Source organism: Hemitrygon akajei, chromosome 13, assembly GCF_048418815.1.
Source record: "Hemitrygon akajei chromosome 13, sHemAka1.3, whole genome shotgun sequence".
NCBI classification, from domain to species: Eukaryota; Metazoa; Chordata; class Chondrichthyes; order Myliobatiformes; family Dasyatidae; genus Hemitrygon; species Hemitrygon akajei.
In genome coordinates this window covers 45335209-45361690 of record NC_133136.1, presented here as the reverse complement: position 1 = coordinate 45361690, position 26482 = coordinate 45335209, and the positions used below count along the sequence as shown (strand labels likewise).

Sequence of the window (26482 nt, the reverse complement as noted above, 5' to 3'; positions counted from 1 at the left end):
GCGAAGTTGCTTTATATTTTTAGCAGACTAATTAAAAAAATAAATTTAGTATAGCCTAATTTTAAAAGTCCCCATTACAATTATGGGGCGTGTCAAGCATATTTAACCTTTTGAAGAACAAAAAATGCCTGAAATGCTCCTTGGCCGGTTGCTAATTAGAATTTAGGAAGACTTGAAATTTTACTCAACTTTAGTTTAAAGAAGGTGAGAGCACAACAGTGTTTGGCAGAACTTTCTAGTCTTTGTGATGCTCTGCCCGGTTTGAACTTTGGCCAAACAGGACTTCCTTTTTCAAAGAAATGGGTTTCCCTTCCTCCACCATCAACGCTGCCCTCAATCACACCTCTTCCATTTCATGCATGTCTGCTCTTACCCCATCCTCCCGTCACCCTACCAGGGATAGGGTTCCTCTTGTCTTCACATACCACCCCATCAGCCTCCGCATCCAGCACATAATTCTCCGAAACTCCTGCAACCTCCAACGGGATCCCACCACAAAGCACATATTTCCGCCCCCCCCCCCCCCACACCCACTTTCAGCTTTCTACAGGTGTCACTTCCTACACGACTCCCTGGTCCATTCAACTCTCCCTGCTGATCTCCCTCCTGACACTTATCCTTGCAAGTGGAACAAGTGCTACACTTACCCCTACACCTTCTCCCTCACTACCATTCAGGGCCCTAAACAGTACTTCCAGGTGAGGCAACACTTCACTTGTAGGTCTGTTGGGGTCATATACTCTGTTTGGTGCTCCCGGTGTGGCCTCCTGTATATCGGTGAGACCCAACGTAGATTGGGAGACCACTTCAATCGAGCATCTACACTGCATCCACCAGAACTAGCAGGATCTCCCAGTGGCCACCCATTTTAATTTCACTTCCCATTCCATTCTGATATGTCCATCCATGGCTTCCTCAACTGTTGTGATGAGGCCACACATAGGTTGGAGGACCAACACCTTATATTCCATTTGGGTAGCCTCCAACCTGTTGGCATGAACATTGATTTCTCAAACTTCTGGTAATGCCTCCCACCCACCCCCCATCCCTTCACTTTTTCCCATCCCCTTTTTCCTCCCTCACCTTATCTCCTTTCCCACCCATTGCCTCCCTCTGGTGCTCCTTACTTTTTCCTTACTCCGTACTTGCCTTTTTCTTTCGTCCACCATGGCCTTCTGTCTCATTCACCAATCAACTTCCCAGCTGTTTACTTATCCCTCCACCTCCAAGTTTCACCTATCACATGGTGGTTCTCTCTCCCCTCCCTGCACCTTTTAAATCTACTCCTCGGCTTTTTTCTCCAGTCCTGCAGAAGGGTTTTGACCTGAAAAGTCGACTACTTTTTTCTATAGATGCTGCCTGCCCTGCTGAGTTTCTCTAGCATTTTGTGTGTGTTGCTTGGATTTCCAGCATCTGCAGATTTGCTGTTGTTTAAAATGTAAGAGAATTATAAGAGAAATCTCAGTACCATGGCTACACCATCCTTTTAGGAATGACATGACTGGTGCTTCTGCCACTGAACTCAATAACTTTACTTAATTTTGGTCATTGATTAAGAATTATCATATCTCTATAATTTTAAAGTACTTCCAGCCTGTGGTTTCCAGCAGTAGTAGGCAGGGATTTGGATGGGTATAAATGATGTTAGATCTAGATATTTCAAGTCATTCTAATTTTTCAATTGCATTTTAAAAACCATATCTTTGAAGCTAGAAGAATGCTATTCAATCCCTCATGGCTGCTCTGGCTTTTGGTTCAAATGATCTAAAACTAATAATTTTCTCTCCAAAACTTTGAATTTTGTTTCCTCAAATATTAACTTGATTTGCTTAAAAGGTGAAATTGTTTTGGATCAGTAGCTCTTTGCTAACATTGTTTAGTCTTAATGATCCAATGTGTATAGACATTTCTCTAGCTGTATCTCCTTATTCTACTGTTGCTGATTTAAGGTGAAATTCCTTAATTACTTGTCAAAAATTCACTTCATGTTGTTCTGTTTTATGGAAATAGTGTGATAAGCTCAAATATGTTCTCACAACTTTAGTTCCTCACACTTGGAATTGTCCCAATGAACAATTTCCTATGTTTAATATAGAGGCTAAAATTCCTGGTGCTTTGCAGATTTATCAGGTGTACTTTGTAAAATACAAAATACTATTTCCATTTTTTTTGTAGTGCTGTTTCTGTGAACAATACATTTCACCCCTAATTCTCCTTTCTTCTTTTATCTCATTGTTTTTAATTTTGAAAGCTGTGTTTTTGTATTGTATATATGGACATGAATTACTGGATTTATTTTCTGCTGCTGAAATATATTACTTCCTGTCTGGACATTAAGTAGTTTGTAGCATCAGTCTTTGTCTTCATTAAATTAAATACCTTCCACTTTCTTGCTTGCCAGTCTTCCTAGTTGTGCATTTCAATATTGTGTATGCTACACCATGGTTCAGATTACTTATTCATATAGAATAAAAGCTAGCTAAGAGAACACCACTTCCTTCCCTTCTTTAATTCAATACACATTGCCTGACTCTGTTTCGATCTGTTAACTATTTTTGCAGTACTGTCTTGTTGCAGGAATACCTTTAACTGTCCTCTAGAATATTCTGCCTGTTCTGGGAAGTATCTCACACTGCTCTTCAATTAGATATGGTGGACTCCTTCTACTATTTCATGATAAATCAAATATCATGTAAATAGTTCCAGGACAATAACATCAGATTGGTGCTGAGCAAGGTAGAATTCATCTGTGGTCATCTGTGTAAACATGCACATAACTTCCCATTTCCACACTCTAGTTAGTAGAACTGAAATTTCAGAAACAGGGTACAGTATACTGCTGTTATTACATAGTGCATACAGTTGACAGAAGAGGAATTTACATATCAACGTCCTTGTGATCTGAGCTACTACCCTGTAGAGAAATGTCACAACATGTTTTCTATCTTCCACTGACAGCAAACTAACGAGCGATATATGCTCACTGGTTAAAACATGTTCACAGCCAAAAACTTTTGATTTGTCAAAAAACTTCCTTATAAATGGTGTTTTGTTGCTGATTATAGTGAAGATGAGGTGCCTCTCAGGATGTAGTGAAGATGTGGCAGAAGTTAAATTTCATGTCACATGCCGGTAATAATAAACCTGATTCTGAAGTAGAAAAGGAAAATCCAGATGAATAAAGAATTGTCTGGACACATCTCTTTTGTATATAAAGAGATCTTGTTTGGCAGGGTTTACACATGCAATTTCTCTTTACAAAATAGAGGTAGACTATAAGAATGCTTGAAAGCATTGCAAATATGGTAATACATAGAATGAAACTTGTTCAGGCTCAAAATTATGAGGGATATGGATAGGGTTAATGCATGCAGGCCTTTTCCATTGAGGTTTGGTGAAACTAGAACTAAGGGCATAGGTTAAGTATGAAAGATGAAATATTTCTTCTTCACTCAGAGGGCAGCACAAGTATGGAATAGTCTCCCAGACAACGTGGTGGATGCGGGTACAGAGAAGTTTGGATAAGTACATGGATGGGTGCGATATGGAGTGCTATTGTCCATGAGTGGGTCTACAGGTCTAAACAAATAACAGTTTGGCATGGACTGGATGGGCCATGGGCCATGGGTCTTGTTTCTATGCTGTAGTGTTCTATGACTCTAGACTCTTAAGTGTCCAGCTGAACATTCGAATGGCCCATGCATAGAAGGCATAGGGTGAAGTGCTGAAAGATTAGTTTAATATGGATGGGTGCCCCTGTTGCTGTGCATATGACAGACGAGTGGTATACGTCTATGCTGTATAAGATGGAGGATTTCCTTTTTCACTTACAGGATAGTTGGGTACTGAACTTACAGCCTGAGAAAGGAAACCATCATACCTAATCATATCTAATGATGGAAAGTGAGATTAGCATAGGCTGAGTGTCCTCCTGCATCATAATTAAAAATATTTAGATATATACTTGAGGGCTATAACCTGCAGAGTTACATATCTAATGATGGAAAGTGAGATTAGCATAGGCTGAGTGTCCTCCTAAGTTTTCTGTGCTCTATTCTGTCATATTATCTCCCATATTGTCTCCTGTCTTTTTGTCTGTTAACTATAGAACTATCTCATTATGTGCATTTGGAGGTTTTCTGTATTTCTTCTGTTGTTTCAGTTCATTCTGATTGTTATGGTGAATATTCTCAGGTAGACGATAGAATATCAAAGATTGAAGTGGCTTGAAGATTTCTGTTCAGCTTCTTCCTCTCCAAAATATCGATATAAACACAAGAGATCCTGCAGTTGCTGGAAATCCAGAACAACACATGCAGAATGCTAGAGGAACTTAGCAGGAAAGGCAGCATCTATAGAAATGAATGAACAGTCAACCTTTCATGCCAAGACCCTGATGAAAGGCTCCGCTCCTAAATGTTGGCTGGGTCGATCCCATTATGCTGACATAGAACATAGAAAACCTATGACACAACAATGCTGTGTGGAATATGTACTTACTTTATGGGTACCTCAGGTTACACATAGCCCTCTATTTTTCTAAGCTCCACGTACCTATCCAGGAGCCTCTTAAAAGACCCTATTGTATCCACCTCTACTACCGTCGCTGGCAGCCCATTCCATGCACTTACCACTCTCTGTGTAAAAAAACCTACCCCTGACATCTCCTCTGTACCTGCTTCTAAGCACCTTAAAACTGTGTCCTCTTGTGTTAGCCATTTCTACCCTGGGAAGAAGCCTCTGACTATCCACACGATCAATGCCTCTCATCATCTTATACACCTCTATCAGGTCACCTCCCATCCTATGTCACTCCATGGAGAAAAGGTCAAGTTCACTCAACCTATTCTCATAAAGCATGCTTGCCAATCCAGGCAACATCCTTGTAAATCTCCTTTGCACCCTTTCTATAGTTTCTACATCCTTCCTGTAGTGAGGAGACCAGAAATGAGCACAGTACTCCAAGTGGAGTCTGACTAGGTTCCTATATAGCTGTAACATTACCTCTCGGCTTTTGAACTCAGCCCTACGGTTGATGAAGGCCAATACACCGTATGCCTTCTTAACCACACAGTCAACCTGTGCAGCAGCTTTGAATGTCCTATACACTCAGACCCCAAGATCCCTATGATCCTCCACACTGCCAAGAGTCTGACCATTAATACTATATTCTGCCATCATATTTGACCTACCAAAATGAACCACCTCACACTTTTCTGGGTTGAACTCCATCTGCCACTTCTCAGCCTACACAAAGTGCACTGCGAATGCTGTGGTCAAATGAAGACGTACAAAAAAGCTGGATGAACTCAGCAGGTCGGGCAGCATCCGTTGAAAGGAGCAGTCAACGTTTCGGGTCGAGACCCTTCATCAGGACAAGTCTTGACAAGACTTTATCCTGACGAAGGGTCTCGACCCGAAACGTTGACTGCTCCTTTTAACGGATGCTGCCTGACCTGCTGAGTTCATCCAGCTTTTTTGTACTTCTCAGCCTAGTTTTGCATCCTGTTGTAACCTCTGACAGCCCTCCACACTATCCACATCACCCAACCTTTGTGTCATCAGCAAACTTACTAACCCATCCCTCCACTTCCTCATCCAGGTTATTTATAAAAATCACGAAGAGTAGGGGTCCCAGAACAGATCCCTGAGGCACACCACTGGTCACCAAACTCCATGCAGAATATGACCTGTCTACAACCACTCTTTGCTTTCTGTGTGCAAGCCAGTTCTGGATCCACAAAGCAATACCGTCGGCCCTCCTTATCCATGGGGGATTGGTTCCAGGACCCCCCGTGGATACCAAAATCCGCGGATGCTCATGTCACTTATTTAACATGTATCAGTGCGTTGGTCTTTAGGACCCAGCGGAACCCCGGACTTTATTTAACATGTCTCCGTGCAATGGATGTTAGGACCTGGTGACGCAGCTCTGAATCCGCAGTGTTTCTGTTCACAAAAATAATCACGATCGCTATTGAAAATAAAGTGAAAGTAATAAAGCGATCGGAAAGAGGTGAAATGCCATCGATTATTGGAAAAGCGTTAGGCTACAGTCGGTCAACAATCGGAACAATTTTAATGGAGATTGTGAAAGGCCCTACCCCGATGAAAGCTACAATTATTACTAAGCAACACAGTGGTTTAATTATTGAAATATGTATGTTTCTTAAGTGTTTTATATGCATAGAAAGGTAAAATATGTGCTATATACTAAGAAAAATGTTTGACTAACTGACGCTAAATAATACCGGATGTACCTCTTCCGACTTCAAATCCAACTTAAAGACGGACTCAGGAATGAAATTCATTCATAACCCGGGGACTACCTGTACTTTAAAGTCATTTCTAGATTACTTATAATACCTAATACAATGTAAATGGTATGTAATAGTTGTTATACTGTATTGTTTAGGGAATAATGACAAGAAAAAATAGTCTGTACATGCTCAAACAACGAGTGCTGGAGAGAGAACTTCTGGGTTTTCCCGATCCGCGGTTGGTTGAATCCGCGGACAAGGAGGGCCGACTGTATTCCCTTGGATCCCATGCCTCCTTACTTTCTCAATAAGCCTTGCATGGGTTACAGTATTATCAAATGCCTTGCTGAAATCCATTAACACTGTATCTACTGCTCTACGTTCATCAATGTGTTTAGTCACATCCTCAAAAAATACTATCAGGCTTGTAAGGCTCGACTTGCCTTTGACAAAACCATGCTGACTATTCCTCATCATATTATGCCTCTCCAAATGTTCATAAATCCTGCCTCTCAGGATCTTCTCCGTCAGCTTATCAACCACTGAAGTAAGACTCACTGGTCTATTATTTCCTGGGCTAGCTCTACTCCCTTTCTTGAATAAGGGAACAACATCTGCAACCCTCCAGTCCTCTGGAACCTCTCCTGTCCCCATTGATGATGCAAAGATCATTGCCAGAGGCTCAGCAATCTCCTCCCTCGTCTCAAGTCAAGTCACTTTTTATTATCATTTCGATCATAACTGCTGGTACAGTACACAGTAAAAACGAGAATTTTTCAGGACCATGGTGCTACATGAACAATCCAAAAACTACACACAGTAGCCTGGGTTATATCTTGACTGGTCCCAGTGACTTTGTCCAACTTGATGCTTTCCAAAAGCTCCAGCACATCCTATTTCTTAATGCCTATTTGCTCAAGCTTTTTAGCCCGCTGTAAGTCATCCCTACAATCACCAAGGTCCTTTTCCATAGTGAATACTGAAGCAAAGTATTCATTAAGTACCTCTGCTACCTCCTGTGGTTCTGTACACACTTTTACACCATCACACTTGATTGGTCCTATTCTCTCATGTCTTATCCTCTTGCTCTTCACATACTTGTAGAGTGCCTTGGGGATTTTCTGCTCGCCAAGGCTTTCTCATGACCACTTCTGGCTCTCTTAATTTCATTTTTAAGCTCCTTTCTGCTAGCCTTATAATTTTTTAGATCTCTATCATTACCTAGTGTTTTGAACCTTCCGTAAGCTTTTCTTTTCTCCTTGACTAGATTTTCAACTGCCTTTGTACACTACAGTTCCTATATCCTACCATCCTTTCCCTGTCTCATTAGAATGTACCTGTGCAGAACGCCATGCAAATGTCCCCTGAACATTTGCCAGATTTTTGCCATATATTTCTCTGAGAACATCTGTTATCAATTTATGCTTCCAAGTTCCTGCCTGATAGCTTCATATTCCCCTTACTCCAATTAAATGCTTTCCTATCTTGTCTGTTCCTGTCTCTCTCCAATGCTATGGTAAAGGAGAAAGAAATATGATCACTATCTCCAAAATGCTCTCCCACTGAGAGATCTGACACCTGCTCAGGTTCATTTCCCAATACCAGGTCTAAGACAGCCTCTCCTCTTGTAGGTTTATCTAGATACTGTGTCAGGAAATCAACCTGAACACACCTAACAAACTCCACCCATCTAAATCCCTTGCTCTAAGGAGATGCCAATCAATATTTGGGAAATTAAAATCCCCCAACACAACAACCCTGTTATTACTGCACCGTTCCAGAATCTGTCTCCCTATCTGGTCCTTGATGTCCCCGTTACTATTGGGTGGTCTATAAAAAACACCCAATAGAGTTATTGACCCCTTCCTGTTTCTAACTTCCACCCACAGAGACTCATAGACAATTCCTCCATGACTTCCTCCTCTTCTGCAGCTGTGACACTAGTTTTGACATTGGGCAGTCTGTAAGACTATCTCATCCACTGAAAACACAATCTTTATACCCTCCTAGTTATTGGACTATCATACAGCACTGATCTAGACATCGTATAAGCCGTGAACTTAACATATATTGGGCATTCTCAAGATACTTTTCTGATGAAATTTAAATTTTGGCTATTGTACAGCTGGTAGCAAAACTCTAGTTAAATTATTGGGTTCCAAAAGTTAATAGTAATTCTGGTAAAAAGGACTTTGAATTCTACAGGTCTCAAATTAGGTAAATGTTTAAATTTTCATTCTGCTGGCAATGCAGCAAGGTCCTTCTGATGACTGATGATTATATTGCAAGTAGATCCAACTGTTCGGAGCATAACTAGCCTGGCAGCAATTGGTATAAAGAAAGACATTATAGAGACATTAGGTATCTTTTTAAAGATTTAAACGACATTTCATGCATGGACCCCGTAGGGGCCATTTACCTACTTTTAGATACATGTATTTGTTGCACATTTATTATGAGTCATGGTAATTTGTCATGTGGGTTGTGGTATGGTAGAAACAAATGAATCTAGCCACGTTTATGCTCTTTGTGCTCGTTAGTTAATTTAGATTAATTGAGAGGGAGTGAGCCTGGAATAATTTTTTGTTGACTGCTAAGTACTCTAATTATGCTAATCTGAATACAAATTTCTCTTATTTCACTATTATTACTAAACTAGTTTCATTAGTTTTATTTGCTATAATATTGTTTGTCTTTGCTGGTTTTGTAATAGAGGATCGAATGTGCTTTTCTTGACTTGGAACTCGGTTATTTGGAAGCGTATCAATTCCTGTACTCAGTCTCTCAGCAGTTTTCATTTGTTTTCAAGTAACCAGAACATTTTGAAAATAGTTATATGAAATGAACACCTGTCTATGGCAAAGGATTGCCTCTGTTGGCGAAACTAGAGCAGCGTGTGGTACGATTATCTATGATCTTTTGTTGATTCATGCTGTGTATTTGTAGTTTGAACACAGCTTTGAATGGTCAGCAATACCTGTCCATTGTGGACTGTTGTATGATTGCCTGAGGGTTGGACACTTTATTGAAGTGCTGAAACATTGTCCCAGTTGCCAATATTTGAATTGAATGCCATTTAGGATAACTCCATTGAAGTCAGTTTCTATCCCTTGTTTGGAGCTCACTGCTGCTACAGTGGCAAACTGTATGGACATGTGTGGAGGAAAGAGTTGCACATGGAGCTTCATGACTCTGTTTCTTGGACTGATAATACTGTGCTGAGGTATATCAAGAATGAATGTTCATTGCAAACAGGGTTTCAGAAACGCTTAAGGTCTCACAGGCATCTCAATGGAGGTACGTAAACATTTCAAGCAACCTGGCAGATGAGGCCTCCAGAGTGCTGAAGGTGAAGGTATTCCTGAAGAATGAGGCATGGGTGTCAGGGCCTCAGTATCTTCTTCAGCCTGAAAGGGAATGACCTGTGAATCCCGATTCTTCTTGAGAACTCCTGCGAGATGATCCAGAAGTCAAGCGAAGTGTTTCAATGAATGCCATGCAGATTGAAGAGGAGGTGGACACAGTAATATGTATAATCCAACTTTTCTCGTTTTCGACCCTGAGGGAAACGGTGGCCAGGATTTTTAGATTTAAGAAACTGTTCTTGTTTCTTAGTCTGAAGAAGAAGTAATTGAACATCGTTCTTACTCAGTCTGACTTGGATGAAGAAAAACAAGGGAATTTTTTGGAGAGAGAAATTGGGAAGGCCAAAAGTCAGATCAGTCGAGGTTGTCTCTCAGTGGAAGAGATCAAAAGGCTGAAATGGAAATCATTGAGTCATCCAAAGAAAGAGATTTCCAGATGAATTCTCAAATTTACAAAAGGGAGAAAGTGTGAAAAGTAGCAGCCGTATTTTGAAGCTCAATCCAATACTTGAAGATGGTGTCTTAAGAGTTAGTGGACGACTTAGTAGGGCAGCCATGCCTGAAGAGTCTAAACATCACCTGTTATATTGGCAAAGGATCTTCCTATCTCAGACATCATTCTGAGGCGTGTTCATCAAGAGGTGGGATATAGTAGATGTAACCATATGTTATCCAGATTGCAGCATAAATACCAGATTCCCAGTACTAGTAGAGCTTTAAGAAGAATCCTATCTAAGTGTGTTGTTTGTTAACAGTTTCATACAGTTTCAGGATGCCAGCACACAGCAGAGCTACCTATGGACAGGGTCTCTCCCAATGAACCTCTGTTAATGTGTAGAAGTAGACTACTTTGGACCTTTTGAGGTGAAGAGTAGAAGGAGTTCAGTGAAGCTGTATGGAGGTCATATTTACCTGTCTGGCTACTTGAGCTGTTCACATAGAAGTGGCATCTTCTTTAGACACAGATTCCTTCATTAATGCACTTCGAAGCTCTGTAGCTGGTTGTGGATTACAGGAGGAATGGAGACGGGCTAACCCCTATTGACATCAATGGATCTGGGGTTGAGAGGGTGAACAGCTTTAAGTTCCTCAGCATCCACATCATCAAGGAACTCACATGCTCTGTACACACCAATTGTGTGATGAAAAAGGCACTACAGTGCCTCTTTCACCTCAGACGGTTGAAGAAGTTTGGTATGGGCCCCCAAATCCTAAGAACTTTCTACAGGGGCACAATTGAGAGCATCCTGACTGGCTACATCACTGCCTGGTATGGGAACTGTATCTCCTTTAATCATAGGATTCTGCAGAGAGCGTTGCGGACAGCCCAGTGCATCAGTAGTTGTGAACTTCCCATGATTCAGGACATTTACGAAGACTCATATGAGAAAAGGGCCCGAAGGATCATTGGAGACCCAAATCACACCAACCACAATCTATTCCTGCTGCTACCATCCAGGAAACGATACCACAGCATAAAAGCCACGACCAACAGGTTCCGGTACAGCTTCTTCTACCAAGCCATCAGACTGATTAACTCACATTGATTTGAGTGTATGTTACAATGTTACATTGACTGTCCTGTTTATTATAAATTATTATCAATTACTATGATTGCACATTTAGATGGAGACATAACGTAAAGATTTTTACTCCTCATGTATGTGAAAGATGTAAGAAATAAAGTCAATTCAATTCAATATAGCAAGATGAGGACCGGTTCATGAACTACCCTCTGGTAATGCAACAAACTTTGCTGGAGTAGAGCATGAGTTTCAAGAAGCCATTGAGAAGTGGAATCATTCACAGATCAGTGATGTCCTTTTTCAGAAAGGAATAAAGTGGATATTTACCCCCCCCACTTCCCCTGGCTGGTTCATATCTTGGAGGAGTGTGGGAAAGATTGATCAGGTTTCTGTGAAAGGTTCTCAGTTCCACTGTGAAGGTACAGAATCTTGACAAAGAGGGCTTTTACACAGTCCTTTGTGAAATAGAGGCTATTATCAGTGGTCACCCAATTACTAAGGCATCCCTCTGATTCCAGTGATTTTGAATCTACTACTACATCAACTTAGGCCTAGGGGGCCAGTGTCGGGCACGATGACGGACTCTCCACTCCTCCCTCTCCCTCATCAGTGTATTCAGTTCATCTACATTAGCTATGCTGCTCTCTTCTAGGAGCATGTTGACCATTGTCTTGGGAGAGTGCCCAGGGTTCATCCTCCCATGCTTGGGCTCCCATGTGATGACTAGGCTGGCAGGTAGCTCAGGGTGGCATAGACAATGCCCCGCTAGTTGCAGTCTTCTCGACTCGATTTTAGTAATGAGCATTGGTACGTATTCATAGAGCTCGACGTTCATCATGTGCTTTTGCCAACTCACATCAAGAGCCACCCGGAGCATTCGTGTATAGCAACCATCTAGTGACTTTCGCATGGTCTTGGTGAGTGTCCTCATCTCGCATCTAAACGTGACAATGGACTCTATGACTGCTATGAAAATCCTCTTTTTGAGCCCTCTGGTCAGGTTCAAAACACCAACACCTCACCATCTGTTGCTTCTGAAGAGTTCACCAACCTAACCACCAGGAGAGTTCCAAAAGGAAGTCATTTATGTTTGGCATGGAAACAGGTCCAATACATGTCAAGTTTACTTTGGAAACAGTTGGTCAGGAGTACTTACCAGAGTTACAGGAATGTCAGAAATAGTTAGGTATAAAATGCAGTTTCCTCCCAACAGACGGTGTGCTTATAGTTGCTGACACAGTGCCTCAAAACTCATATATCATTGGAAGTGCCATTCAGATCTTTCCAGATAGAAGAGGATTTGCAGTGTCAGCAGTGGTGGTAAAGTCACTGCCTGTCTGCTACTGAGATCCAGGTCAGTTCCTCTCGCCTGCTCCATATCCAGCAAGAAGCTCTTTCTGCTTCTTCCCCCTTCCTTTGAGCTTCTTGGTTCTTGTTGGCCCAGAGCAGACAGTAAACTCCATGCCAATCTTGCCAGGAACCCTCTGCAGCTAATCTCCATGGGGAATAGCCACATCTGCCATCATTTGTCCCTGCACTCCTGGACTAAGGACTGGTACTATAGGACCTTCCTCTCGTGAGCCTCCTTGCATCCGTCCTCCCTTGGTACTGTGAATTCCACCAGGATGATTTTCTTGTCTTCGGTGGACCACAGTACGATGTCTGGTCGAAGTATGTGGTTTGCACCACCTCTGGGAACTGCAGCTTCCTCCCCACATCAACCCTCATCTCCCATGATTTGTCAGTTTGCAGCAGATTGGATTTAGGCCTCTTTGATATGTCTGGCGTGACCCTCTCCTTGGCGAAAATGACTGCCTGTTTGCATCTCTGCCAGCTGGTCTCTTTTTACACCTCTTCTGCTCCAGTGTGTATGCAAGGGCAATAGGATCTTGTCGAGGCACCACCTATACCATCTTGTGTATGTGTGCCAGTGAACCTGCTGACCACAAAGCCTGCAGTTAGGGTCATCTTTCAGCCCCCATGTGTACAGCTGTGATGGTGTAGGGAGAGTGCCATACACAGACTGCAGGAGAAAAAGAAATGCAGAAGGGCGCCTGTCTCCAAAGCTCTGCCCAAGTAATCTTGCATTTGAGAAGATCCTATTTCATCCTGGCACCCTGCGACCCCAATTCCACTGCCTTTGATACCCATCTTTCATCTTTGCCATTCTGAACATCTGCCTCGACCATATCCCGCCTATCCATTGCATTTGTACTTGCATTCCCCCATCATTGGAAATGTGCTGAGCAGAGGCTTTGCTGTTCCAGGCATGGGTTGCCAATGGTGTCTCTAAATTGAAGGGAGCTCACTGCCTGATCTTGTTGTGACTCCTGCTTGGTTTATTAGCTTGTCATCAGAGCCCCTCAGTGTTAACACCTTGAGCTCCTCCACTACCAATGACAATGGGAGCTATAGCTGGCTTGATCTCATGTAGAGCCCCACTGAAGAAAAACTCGGGGGGGGGGGGATCCCCAGTCACCTCCACAGGTGCAGAGGAGTTTTGGGCATTTCTTATATACCTTGTAGGGTTTACCGTTTGGTCCTGGGGTGGCAGATGATTTTGCTCTCTTGATGATATCCTGGAGCTTCTGCCACATTCAGCTAGGTTGTTAGGATTCTTGATCGGGAACTTTTGGATTGAATTCTAGTCTCTGATTCCTATGGGGATGGCTGTGTGATTCCTGTAGAAATTCTTCCACCTCCTGCTTTGAGTTGGTTAAGGTGCCAGATTTTCACTGGCTGAGAAGGGATATGGTGAACCTGAATTAGTTTTTAACAAACTGCGCTGTCCTTCTCTCTTTCTGCCTTCTCTTTCATAGCTGCTCCACTCTCCTGAGCTTGGGCAGCTGTTCCTATAGTTTGCTGGTTAGATCTTTGACACCTTCTTATTCATCAGATGAACCATTTTTGAATTATTTGTTCAGGGTCTTTATCTTTCTTCTCAGGTGGTGAATCTCCTTTACCCTCCTGTTTGGTTGCTGTGTTGGTTTAAGATCCCCTTTCTTCTCCATTGGACTGAATTGCTCTTTAGCAAAGTTGAACACAATGGCTGTGAGGGTGATTTTCCTGTAGCTAGGTCCTGCCCATGTAGTTTCCAAGATGCAATCTGGGTCGTCATCAAACTGCTTCCAAGGTACATTGTCTGATGATCTAGATTATCTGATCCTCTTTCCTTGATGAATGGATTAGAGTGTCAAAGGGGCACTCACTTGGTCTCTTCTTTGGTACTCGGCGGCTTGGGTGCAGAGAGATCTTCAGCTCTGTGGGTTGTTTTCTGACTGGAGTTCTCCATTGTCTCACTGGATACTGAGTCGTGCGTTGCACTTGAGTTGCCTTCATTCCACAGCTGAACCAGCTTTGGTTTATCTTGAGGCCTTTGAATTTTTTTGCATATTTTGCTGCAATGGCACTTTGCAATGAATGCCTCCTTGGTCAGTGTTGTTTGCTTGAGCCATCTTATTACCGTATTTCCAGTTCTGGTCATTGCTGTTATGTTCATCCCCCACATCTCCCCCGAGGACTCTGGGGGTATTGTGGATTTAGTTTATTTCATCCATAGCTTGAATGTTGCCATTTTGTGAGTTCTGCACACATGGTTACTAGCAAAGAGAAAGCCACTGTTGAAATAAACATGCCATCTTAGCTAGAGTTTGCCAGAAGGCATGTGGGAGACGCAAGTCAGCTGGAAGGAGGTTCTATGGTCTAATGAAACCAAAATTGAGCTTTTTGGCCATCAGACTAAATGCTATATTTGGCATAAGCCAAACACCACACATTATCAAAAATAAAAATCTCTACTGTGAATAAAAAACACAAAATGCTGGCAGAACTCAGCAGGCCAGACAGCATCTATGGGAGGAGGTAATAATGACATTTCAGGCCGAAACCCTTCATCAGGAGTGAAGTAACATGGGATGGTCGAGGGGGGATAAGAAGTGGGGGGAGGGATAAAGTAGAGAGCTGGGAAGTGATAGGCTGGAGGGAAATGGGCTAGGGGAAGGTGGAGAATTATGGGAAATAAAAGAGAAAGAAAGGTAGGGCTGGGGGGAGATTATAGTGAAGCCTGGTGGTGTCTTCATCACGCTTCACTGCAGCAGGCCCTGGAAGGCTTGTGAAGGTAGAGAGTAAAATGAATACAACCAAATACAGGGAAATCAGGGAGGAAAACCTAATGCAGTCTACAAGAGAACTGCAACTTGGGAGAAGATTTGTTTTCCAGCAAGATAATGGCCGCAAGTATAAAGCCAAAGATACATAGGAAAGCTACAACAGTTAGTGTCCTGGAGTGGCCAAGTCAGAGTCCAGACCTCAATCCAATTTGAAAAGGGCTGTTCACTCACAATCCCCATGCAACCTGACAGAGCTGGAGCAGTTTTGTAAAGAAGAATGAAGAAAAATTGCAGTGTCCATATGTGCAAAGCCCTATCCACACAGACTCAAGGCTGTAATTGCTGCCAAAGATGTATCTACTGACTTAGAGGGGTGAGTAGTTATGCAATCAATTATTTTGTGTTTAATAATTGTAATAAATTTAGACCAATTTGTAGAAATTTGTTTTCACTTTGACATGAAAGAGTCTTTTGATCGGTGTCAAAAAAGCCAAATTAAATCTACTGTGATTCAACGTTGTAAAACAATAAAACATGAGGACTTCCAAGGGGGGAGTGAATACATTCTATAGGCAGTGTGCTCTCTTTGTCTTCGTTTGTTAGTGTAGATAGTTGAGAGGGAGTGAGCTGGGAATTATATTTTTATATTGATCACTTAATTGCACTAACTTGAATGCAAATTATTTTTATCTCGCTATATCACTAATTTAGTTTTGTTAGTTTTTTATCGCTGTAAGATCATTCATCTTTGCTGGTTTCGTAATAAAGGATTTGAATGTACTTTTTTGACTTGGAACTCAATTATTAGGAAGCGCATCATACAGTATCAATTCCTGTAGTCAGGCTCTCAGTGGTTTTGGTTTGTTTTCAAGCAACTGCTGCAGACCTTGAATGCCACATTTTGGCTGTTCCAACAGGATGGGCACCATTCTTCTGGCTTATTATGAATATAGTTGCCCCACCAGTTTATAAGACGATTTCACCTTCCTTTGTGATTTAAAAATTTGGCAAAATACCATTGAATTTGCAGCTGACGTTTCTGTACCAAAACATAATAGAAGAATATCTTGCTAACATCTGAAGTATGCATAAGTCTGTGTACCCTAATAATAGTTTTGATGCATTAAAAACCCTCTGTATTGAGAAATCTAAATTATTGTGGGGGAGGGATTTGGCAGGAAGAGTGACAATACTCTTCATTAGATTTTCTTTGAAGGATACTGCAGCAACTCCCAGTTCCAATATTAGCTGGTGAAGGGCGTACTCACTTAATAGCATGATCAGCTTTCCAATTTAAGCAAGGAAGTGATCTTACTGAGAGTGAACTTTTTTTGTTTGAAGTGACAGGGGATCAAGCAACATAAAAGTCTGGTGTGCCACAGATTTCATGCCTTCTGCTGTCAATAGCATCCAGAAACTATTGTTGCTCAGCTATTTTTAACTATTGTGGAAAAAGTCAAACACTAACAAGATTACTGTCTGGCCTGATTTTTCTTTGAAATTGTATTCTGGTAATATTTTCAAACCCAATTTAGTTCTTCCATGGCTAAAGTTCTATTAATTCACAGTCGTCATTCCTGGGCTTCAAGAATTTTACGTAATATAGCACTGGCTCAGATATATATTGTATTTTGTTTATGGAAATTATACTTCAAGTATTTCATATATTTAAGTAAATGATTTTCAAAATCGGAACATGCTGATAACAGTATTCTCTCAATTTAGTAGCCTTTGGAAAACTGTAATTGTTTTTTTTAAAAAGATGAATACAATTAATGCATTTCAATTGGCACTATCATTTTATGTTACGTTGTATGACATTAGCAGTTTTCAAATACAGTGGGTTCTGGTTAACTGGGAAGTATCGGGCCAATACATTTCAAAGGTTTCAAAGGTACATTTAATGTCAGAGAAATGTATACAATATACATCCTGAAATGCTATTTCTTCGCAACCATCCACGAAGACAGAGAAGTGCCCTAAAGAATGAATGACATTTAAATATTAGAACCCCAATGTTCCCCCCCCAGCTCCCCTCCCTCCCACGTGTAAGCAGCAGCAAGCAATGATACCCCTCCCCCGACCAGCAAAAAAAAGCATCGGCACCCATCTCCGAGCACTCAAACGTGCAACAAAAGCAACAGCAAATACATAGACTTGCAGTGCTCCAAAGACTATGTGTTCACCCAGTATTCAAAATACCACAGGCTCAATCTGTCCCTAATAAGGGAGAAAGAGATGTCTCCATTACACAGTAAGAGGGGAAACATAACAAACAACTCGCTGGTTTACAGTGTTAAAAGTCCATTGTGTTGCTTTTTCCGAGCTCTGTGCCCAAAGATCTCAGGTCTCTGGGCACACAGCCAAAGACCTTCCAGCTCCCACGACACACTGGTATGTCAGGAAGAGGATCTTGGTGATTGCAGTGATGATTTGCAGCGGACTGAAAAGCTTGAGCATGTAGATATTAAGGAAGAGGATGTGCTGGAGCTTTTGGAAAGCATCAAGTTGGATAAGTCACCAGGACCAGATGAGATGTATCCCAGGCTACTGTGGAAGTCGAGGGAGGAGATTGCTGAGCCTCTGGTGATGATCTTTGCATCATCAATGGGGATGGGAGAGGTTCCAGATGAATGGAGGGTTGCGGATGTTGTTCCTTTATTCAAGAAAGGGAGTAGAGATAGCCCAGGAAAGTATAGACCAGTGAGTTTTACTTCAGTGGTTGGTAAGTTGATGGAGAAGATCCTGAGAGGCAGGATTTATGAACATTTGGAGAGGTATAATATGATTAGGAATAGTCAGCATGGCTTTGTCAAGGGCAGGTCTTGCCTTACGAGCCTGATTGAATTTTTTGAGGATATGACTAAATACATTGATGAAGGAAGAGCAGTAGATGTAGTGTATATGGATTTCAGCAAGGCATTTGATAAGGTACCCCATGCAAGGCTTATTGAGAAAGTAAGGAGGCATGGGATCCAAGGGGACATTGCTTTGTGGATCCAGAACTGGCTTTCCCACAGAAGGCAAAGAATGGTTGTAGACAGGTCATATTCTGCATGGAGGTCGGTGACCAGTGGTGTGCCTCAGGAATCTATTCTGGGACCCTTACTCTTCGTGATTTTTATGAATGACCTGCATGAGGAAGTGGAAGGATGGGTTAGCAAGTTTGCTGATGACACAAAGGTTGGAGGTGTTGTGGATAGTGTGGAGGGCTGTCAGAGGTTACAGCGAGACATTGATAGATGCAAAACTGGGCTGAGAAGTGGCAGATGGAGTTCAACACAGATAAATGTGAAGTGGTTCATTTTGGTAGGTCAAATATGATGGCGGAATATAGTATTAATGGTAAGACTCTTGGCAGTGTGGATCAGAGGGATCTTGAGGTCCGAGTCCATAGGACGCTCAAAGCAGCTGTGCAGGTTGACTGTGTGGTTAAGAAGGCGTATAGTGTATTGGCCTTCATCAATTGTGGAATTTAATTTAGGAGCCGAGGGGTAACGTTGCAGCTATGTAGGACCCTGGTCAGACCCCACTTGGAGTACTGTGCTCAGTTCTGATTGCCTCACTACAGGAAGGATGTGGAAGCCATAGAAAGGGTGCAGAGGAGATTTACAAGGATGTTGCCTGGATTGGGGAGCATGCTTTATGAGAATAGGTTGAGTTAACTCGGCCTTTTCTCCTTGGAGTGACGGAGGATGAGGGGTGACTTGATAGAGGTGTATAAGATAATGAGAGGCATTGATTGTGTGGAAAGTCAGAGGCTTTTTCCCAGGGCTGAAACAGTTGCCACAAGAGGACACAGGTTTAAGGTGCTGGGGAGTAGGTACAGAGGAGATATCAGGGGTAAGTTTTTTATGTAGAGAATAGTGAGTGCATGGAATGGGCTGCCGGCAGCGGTGGTGGAGGCAGATACGATAGGGTCTTTTAAGAGACTTTTGAATAGGTACAAGGAGCTTAGATAAATAGAGGGCTATGGGTAAGCCTAGTAATTTCTAAGGTTGGGACATGTTCGGCACAACTTTGTGGGCTGAAGGGCCTGTATTGTGCTGTAGGTTTTCTATATTTCTATGACTCCGACCTTTGATCCGCCCGTCTCCAGAGCCCTGAGATCCTAGGCCTCCAAAGGTGCACCCTTGGCATGTCAGATAACGGCCAGTCATGAAACCCAGAGAGCGGGTCCCATTCCTGCAGAGAACTGAAGTCAGCGTGTAACTCCAGGTCAGGGTCTTCAAATGAACCCTGAAAGGGAAAAATAGAGATATTAAAGATGGAAATAAAGCCATTTCCGAAGATGCAAGCAAACGAGTCAGGGTTTAGTGCCATCATTTTGGCCCAATTAATGGAAGTTTCATTGAAATAGTTAAAAGTGTATGAAAAGATAAACTGAGTAATATATATTTAAATGAAATACAAAACAAATTAGTACACTACTGATTTTACTATAGTACTATAAAAATGTATTAGTTATCAATGGAGGAATTCATCAAGTGTATGCAATGAACAAAATCAGCAAAGACGCCTATTGCAGATAATGGACTGCCTTCATACAATGCTATCAATGATTGTATCCTACAAATATTTATTTTCATTATATCATTCAAGATGATTGTTGATACGTTCAAGTTCTCCATAGTTCTTAATTTGTTGTAGTGAAATGATTTCATTTTCAGCCCGGACTTTCTGGATGCTAGAAACCACAATGAGCAAAACAGTTCCAAATTGCCTTACTGCTTTTGTCTCACCAACAACCTGCGACAAAAATCACTGCTTTTTGAACACAAACGCATGCAACTCATGCTATTTACAAACTATTCACTCTAAGCACAGTGTAGTGTCTAATGGCTACAGAAGTTTGTGCGACTGATGCTAGTTAGAACCTGCTTGATAATGGTCTCCTGCCCCAGTTAAGTGGCGTAGTGTCCCAAATAAGCAACGAAAATCCAGGCAGTTTTCTTAATTAGTTTTTGTTCTTTAAGACTTGTCCCAAATAAGCAGCTGCTCCAATTAACTGTTGACTCAGTTAAGCAGAATCAGAATTGTTGGATGATAGAAGGCAAATGAATTACTGGTAGTACTTCTTACAAAATCATCACTGTAGATTTTGCACAGTTATGCTGTCAATAGTTTTACCATGAAGACAATATCCATCACCATTTGCATCAGCACAGGAGCACTGTAGGGATGTGTACTTAGCCCCTGCTCTACTCGCTTTACACCTATGACTGCATGGCTAAGTATAGCTCCAACAAGTTTGCTGATGAGCTGTATTGAAAGTGGTGGTGAATCAGCATACAGGAGGAAGATTTAAAATTTGGCTGAGTGATGTAATAACAACTTCCTACTCAATGTCAGTAAGACCAATGAATTGATAGAAGATTTCAGGAAGGGGAAACCAGAGGTCCATGAGCCAGTAATCTTTGGAGGATCAGAGGTGGAAAGGGTCTGTAACTTTAAATTCCTGGGTGTCACTATCTCAGAGGACCTGTCCTGGACCCATCATATAAATATAATTACAAAGAAAGCACGATAACAGCTCTACTTTCTCAGAAGTCTATGGAGATTCAGCATGTCATCAAAAACATTGGCAAACTTCTCTAGCTGTGTAGACGTGTGATGGAAAGTGTGCTGACTGGCTGCATTACATCTTGTATGGGAGCACCAATGGCTTTGAGTGGAAAATCCAATAAAAGGTAGTGGGATTCAGTCCAGTACAACATGGGTAAAACCCCCATCTACATCTACATGAAACAATGCTGTAGAAAAGGAGCATCCATCATCAAAGCTCACCACCACCCAGGCCATGCTCTTTTTTTTGTTGCTGTCATCAGGTAGAAGGTACAAGAGGCTCAAGACTTGTACCAGCAGGTTCAAGAAAAGTTACTACCTCTCAGCCATCAGGCTCTTGAACAAAAGGGGATAACTACATTCATTTAAGGACTCTTTTATTTTATTTCTTGCTCGTTTTGTATTGCTATTTATTTATATCTGCATTTGCACAGTTTGTTCTCCATTGAACTTGTTTACTGTACTGTTCTATAGATTTGCTAACTATGCCTGCAGAAAAGTATCTCAGGATTGTATGTGGTGACATGTATGTACTCTGATAATAAATTTTACTTCGAACTTTTGAACTTTGATATATTCTGTTTTTACAGGGCAAGGATGGATATGTGATGTTCCGTAATTGTCAGTGGATGGTTGACACAGAAACTGCTCCCAGTCTCTCTACTGTTGTCATTAATCATTTTGAATCAGTAAAAATTGTTCAAGGACTTAAGAAATGTAAATCTGGACATCGGATGGGTTTAATCAAAGTCTCACACTCTGCATCCATAACAGGTACTTCATGTTCTTCTGTTGAAAGAATTTGTCTAGAAATTGTTTTATGCCTGTGCCTTTTGGTTTGTGACAGGCAAACAATCATTCTGTTCAAAGCTGTGGATGAAGCCCAAACCACTGTGTGCTAGTGAACAGGACTTGCATGAAGAGAATTCCTTTCTTCTGCTGAGCATACAAATGACATCATTTAAATTAGGCATTGGGGAAATGCCTAATTTAGAAATCAGAAGACACAAAATGCACTGCAGATGCTGGGGTCAAAGGAGCACGCACAACACACTGGAGGAACTCAGCAGGTTGGGCAGCATCCGTGGAAACGAGCAGTCAGCATTTTGGGCCAGGGATTGATGGTGATTGGTAAAAAGAGGTTAAAAATGAGAGCTTTTGGGGAGGATACTGGTCTGGGTAAAATTGACTACTGGCAAAATTGGGAGGCATGGATGAGGCATTAGTCAAGGGGTTACATGTTAAAAATATTGTTTAGTAATTCACGGTCCCATCATTATATGAACATGGTTGGTAGTCTAGAGCATGATGCTTAGTCAGGGGAACAGTTGGTGTGATAGGTATGTCTTATAGATTGTTGGACAGAGTAATTGGATGAGGGTTGTTTCCTTGTTTAGGATTCCAGTGGGCTGGGACTGAATGATACTGAGTAAACTAATTAGAAGGAACTGCCTTGAGGGCAGTTCCTTGCATTGGATTGACTAGCAATGAAACAAGGTTCGCAAGTGCTTGAAGGCCTTCTTTTGCATGAGTGGTTCACAAGTGGCATGGGCCATAAACGTTCAAATGACAATTACAGAAGTGATACCCAGTCACATATTACATATTATTAGATGCCACTGTGTATGTCCAGTTTCCTCTGTGTATTAGCTTGTCAGACATACTGCGAATCTAAAAGGATAATTATGTTCTCCTTACAGTATGTTCAAATGCCTATCTCTATTGTTATTAAATCAATGTTGATTTTACTCCTCCTAAAATGGTTTGTTTAAAAGAAATGAAGTACACATTTTGAAAATAATTTGCCTCTAATTAAGTTATTAAGACTAAATACATTCAGACATTTCTATCATATCTCCTCTTAGCCTTTATTAATGAAGTGGAACTTTTAAAAGGATTTTCTGTAACTTTTAGTAAATATCTATATTAAGAATTTTAATATTTATGTCTAATCTTGTTCTACACTCACTTGTACAATTGTAGTAGTTAATCCTGTATTATTTCTTACGCCATTTGAAATTAAATGGCTTATGTTGATAGTGAGATGTTTGATGCTTCTGCAGTTCATTATCATTTTGTATATTGTATAAAAGTACAGAATTTAAAAATTGCTATCTTTTAATATCTAACCACTTCAGGATTATGAAATAAATAGTTTTGGATAATAAGTATTTACATTGAACAGACCAACTACAGATGATTTTTCTCATTCATACATTCTGTTTTAATAAGTACAATTTAGATTCATATAGCACGGAAATGGGCACATTGAGTCCATGCCAACTATCAAACATCCTTTTGCACTCATCCCATTTTATTCTCCCCACATTCCTGTCAATTTTCCCCTATCTGCTACCACTCATCTACACTTTTAAGGGCAATTTACAGTAACCAATTAATCTACCAACCCACACATCATTGTAATATGAGGGCAACTTGGAAATCCCAAAGGAAATCCTTTGCAAAGAAAGAGAGAATGTCAATGTTTCTTAGAAGAAATTGTCATTTTGTTTATGGATTTATTTTAAAAAAGGGGTATTTTTTGCTTTTCATTAATGTAATCTTTCACACTCAAAAATATTGTTTTGTTGTTTCTTAGATTTTGAAAAGAAAGCTGATGACAAAATTGTAGTTGCCCCTGTCCCTGAAGTGGAAGGAAGGATATATCACGTAACTGAGGAAATGAAACAACACCTCAAGCAACTACGTTCTGAACGAGAAATAGGCCAAAGGACATTTTCCTTAGATCTTCATAGTGCAGATAACTCAGCTGGTTGTAAACTAAAGTAGTAACTTAATCTCTGTATTTTCAGGATTAAATTTACTTGTTATTCTATTGTAAAATCTTTTTATTAAAGGAAAACTTTTTTTCTCTACAGATTTGAGTAATGTGAAATCCCTGCTTTGATTTTGTAACGAAAAATCCACAAAAGGTTATTAATTCAAAATTAACTGAAGAAATTCTTCCTGAAATAAAAGTGGATTCTTGATCTTTAGTTCTCATGTCTTGTGAAATTGAATCTGACAATGATTCCTTTTCTTATTTAAGACCGACTTCCCTGAAAATATTAACATTTAGTATCCTTATTTCTGAGCTTGCATCTTTACACCTTTGTACTTTTATATTTTGCTATGCTTTGGAGTAATATAATGAGACAACACAAAATGATTGAAGGGTTATTTAATAAGAGAAGTGCATAGCTTTCAGTAAATTTGGTAACATTATTTTTCCATGTCTTAAACATACTTGCACATACTGTATTTGCAGCTGAAATGTTACGTGAGATGTATCTGGCACTCTGCGTAATTGGCAAAAATATGGAGCGGGCACAATTTACTTAATCTTGAATCGACAAAATAAATGCTCAGCCAGTACAGAAAACAAATGGATAACATCCACTTGTATCACCATTCACTGCAGAGTTATAGAATTCAATTAAACAGCCATCTTAAAAAAAACAGGAAAAGTCAAAAGATAAGCAAACCAGATTGGGAATTTAGACAAAAAAATCAATAAATGTTCATAGAATGAAAGATTAGGAAATACTCACTGTCATGTTTATTAAAATATTTTAGTTTTATAATACAATGTAAAGTTTCATATGTGTACATCCTGCTCAGTCAGTTTCTATTTAGGGTCCTGAAAACTACAGCACAGAAGTAGGCCCTTTGATTAATCTAGTCCGTGCCAAACCATTTAATTTCATAAATAGAAATAGAAGAATACAGATATTTTTCTGTTGATAAACCAGGCACTGACCTGCAATGTGAACTATTTCTTTTCATATATTGTAGGTATCTATAATGCATATCCAGCCCCCAAACCTCTACAAAGGGCAAAGCTAGACAAGATTCATAAAGCAGCGCAACTTAAAACTCATTCAATAAGTATCATGCATTTTAGTTTTTAGAAGCACTATGTTTTACTTGTTCATAGATGTAAAAGGCACTGACATTGACAAACGTGCATTTATTGGGCAGGCCTAGTAGCTACCCATCATCTTGAGTAGACGATGGATAGGTATTGGCCTAGATTTACTGGAAACAGTACCATGCTTGTTAACTACTTTCTTATTTACTAGATTTGCATTTGCCTGGAGGATATCTTTGAACAGAAATTTGATTCATAAAATCTGCACTCACCTGATTGTTGAGCCACATGCATTGATTCATTGTTTGCACGCAACAGACACTTTCCACAAAGCAGCTTGGGCAACCAGCACAGCCCATGTTTCCAAGCTTTCTGAGTGTTCAGACATCAAAATGGTTTTATATTTGTAATTAATCCTAGTATTGATAAATTCTGAAATTTAAAAAACAAAATCTAAGACACTTAAGACAATTAAATAAATTGATTCAAAATACTTACATTACTCATGATTTTACCCGTTCCTTTTGTGATGTACCTCTATAGAAGTGAATAGCTGATCGATTGCTCAGTGTAACTGCTGGAAAACTAGATATGCCTGTTATTTAACTACTTGTAAATTAGAGAACAGTCAGAAAGACAGCAGCAAATGTCTGCTAAAGTCTGGATCTTTCAGACAGATCTCTTATCATTTACATTTTTGTTTCTTAATAGTCCTTCAATTAATAGACCTGTATTCTATTCCCATCTAAAAATGCTTTATAAACATGGTGTATTATGAATACTTAGCGCTACATAAAAATCCAATGTGTGTTTCAGTAGAGGGAAAGGAAGTAATTGATTTTGGCTCAGCTCTGATGGAAAAGTGCCAGTTACATTGACTGAATGTAGCTGGAATTGCCTGAAATAAAATGAAAACATCCATGAAGGTCACATTAACTTATTGGGAAAATGAATGATTATGAAACTCCAAGAATCATGGTAAAGATGGGAGGCAAATATTTATTTCCTTGACGATGAATTGGAACATTAGATGGTCTTCTTTAATGATAGCTGATTTATGATCCCCTAGATGAAAATTCCTATCTCAACATTATAGTGGTAGACTAAAGGTAAGTGATTTCTGGAGGTCAGACGCAAAAGACTGTGAGGAGTTTGCACATTCACCCTGGGACTGTGTTTCACCAGGTGCTCTGATTTCCTTCCTGATCCCAAATACTGCTAGTTGATAAGATAATTGGTATCTGTCATTATCCTTAGTTTAGGTGGCTGATGGGAGAACCACGGTGGAAATGATAGGTGCTCGAGAAAGGACAGGTTACAAGGAATAGGTAAGGGAAAATTATGATTGGATTGCTTTGAGAGTCAGCCTACGCTGATGGCCCAAATTGCCACTCTATGCCATAAGAACGGTGAAACTAGACCATTTTAATCCTGCCAATGGTATTCCATGGGAAGAAAGAGAAGGAAGTGGTAAAAGTAAAGGCACATCGCAAACTTTAAAGCAACTCAGCAGGTACAGCAGCATCTATGGAAACGAACAAACAGAATTTTGAGCCGAGACCTTTTTAACGGGCTGGAAAGGAAGAGGGATGATGCTGGAATAAAAAGATGTGGGGTGGGGAGAGGAAGGAGGCTAGCTGGAAGGTGATAGGTGAAGCCAACTGGGTGGGAAAGATCAGGGCTGGGGAAGAAAGAATCTGATAGGAGAGGAGAGTGGACCAAGGAGGAGGGGGACACGGGTAAGTAATAGGCTGGTGAGAAGAGGCAAAAGGTCAGAATCGGGAAT

The 26482-nt window shown here is 40.7% G+C and overlaps 1 protein-coding gene across 1 annotated transcript in view; it reads left to right on the top strand.

The window, feature by feature from the left end:
- LOC140737832 (mannosylglucosyl-3-phosphoglycerate phosphatase-like) overlaps nt 1-23809 on the top strand; it is a 67304-nt gene extending 43495 nt beyond the window's left edge. Inside the window, exons 7-8 of the mRNA XM_073064516.1 lie at nt 21416-21599; nt 23425-23809. Of these exons, the coding sequence (XP_072920617.1) occupies nt 21416-21599; nt 23425-23615 (375 nt within the window). The 3' untranslated portion in view covers nt 23616-23809. The remainder of the gene's footprint in view (nt 1-21415; nt 21600-23424) is intronic.
- Nucleotides 23810-26482: the final 2673 nt, after the last annotated feature.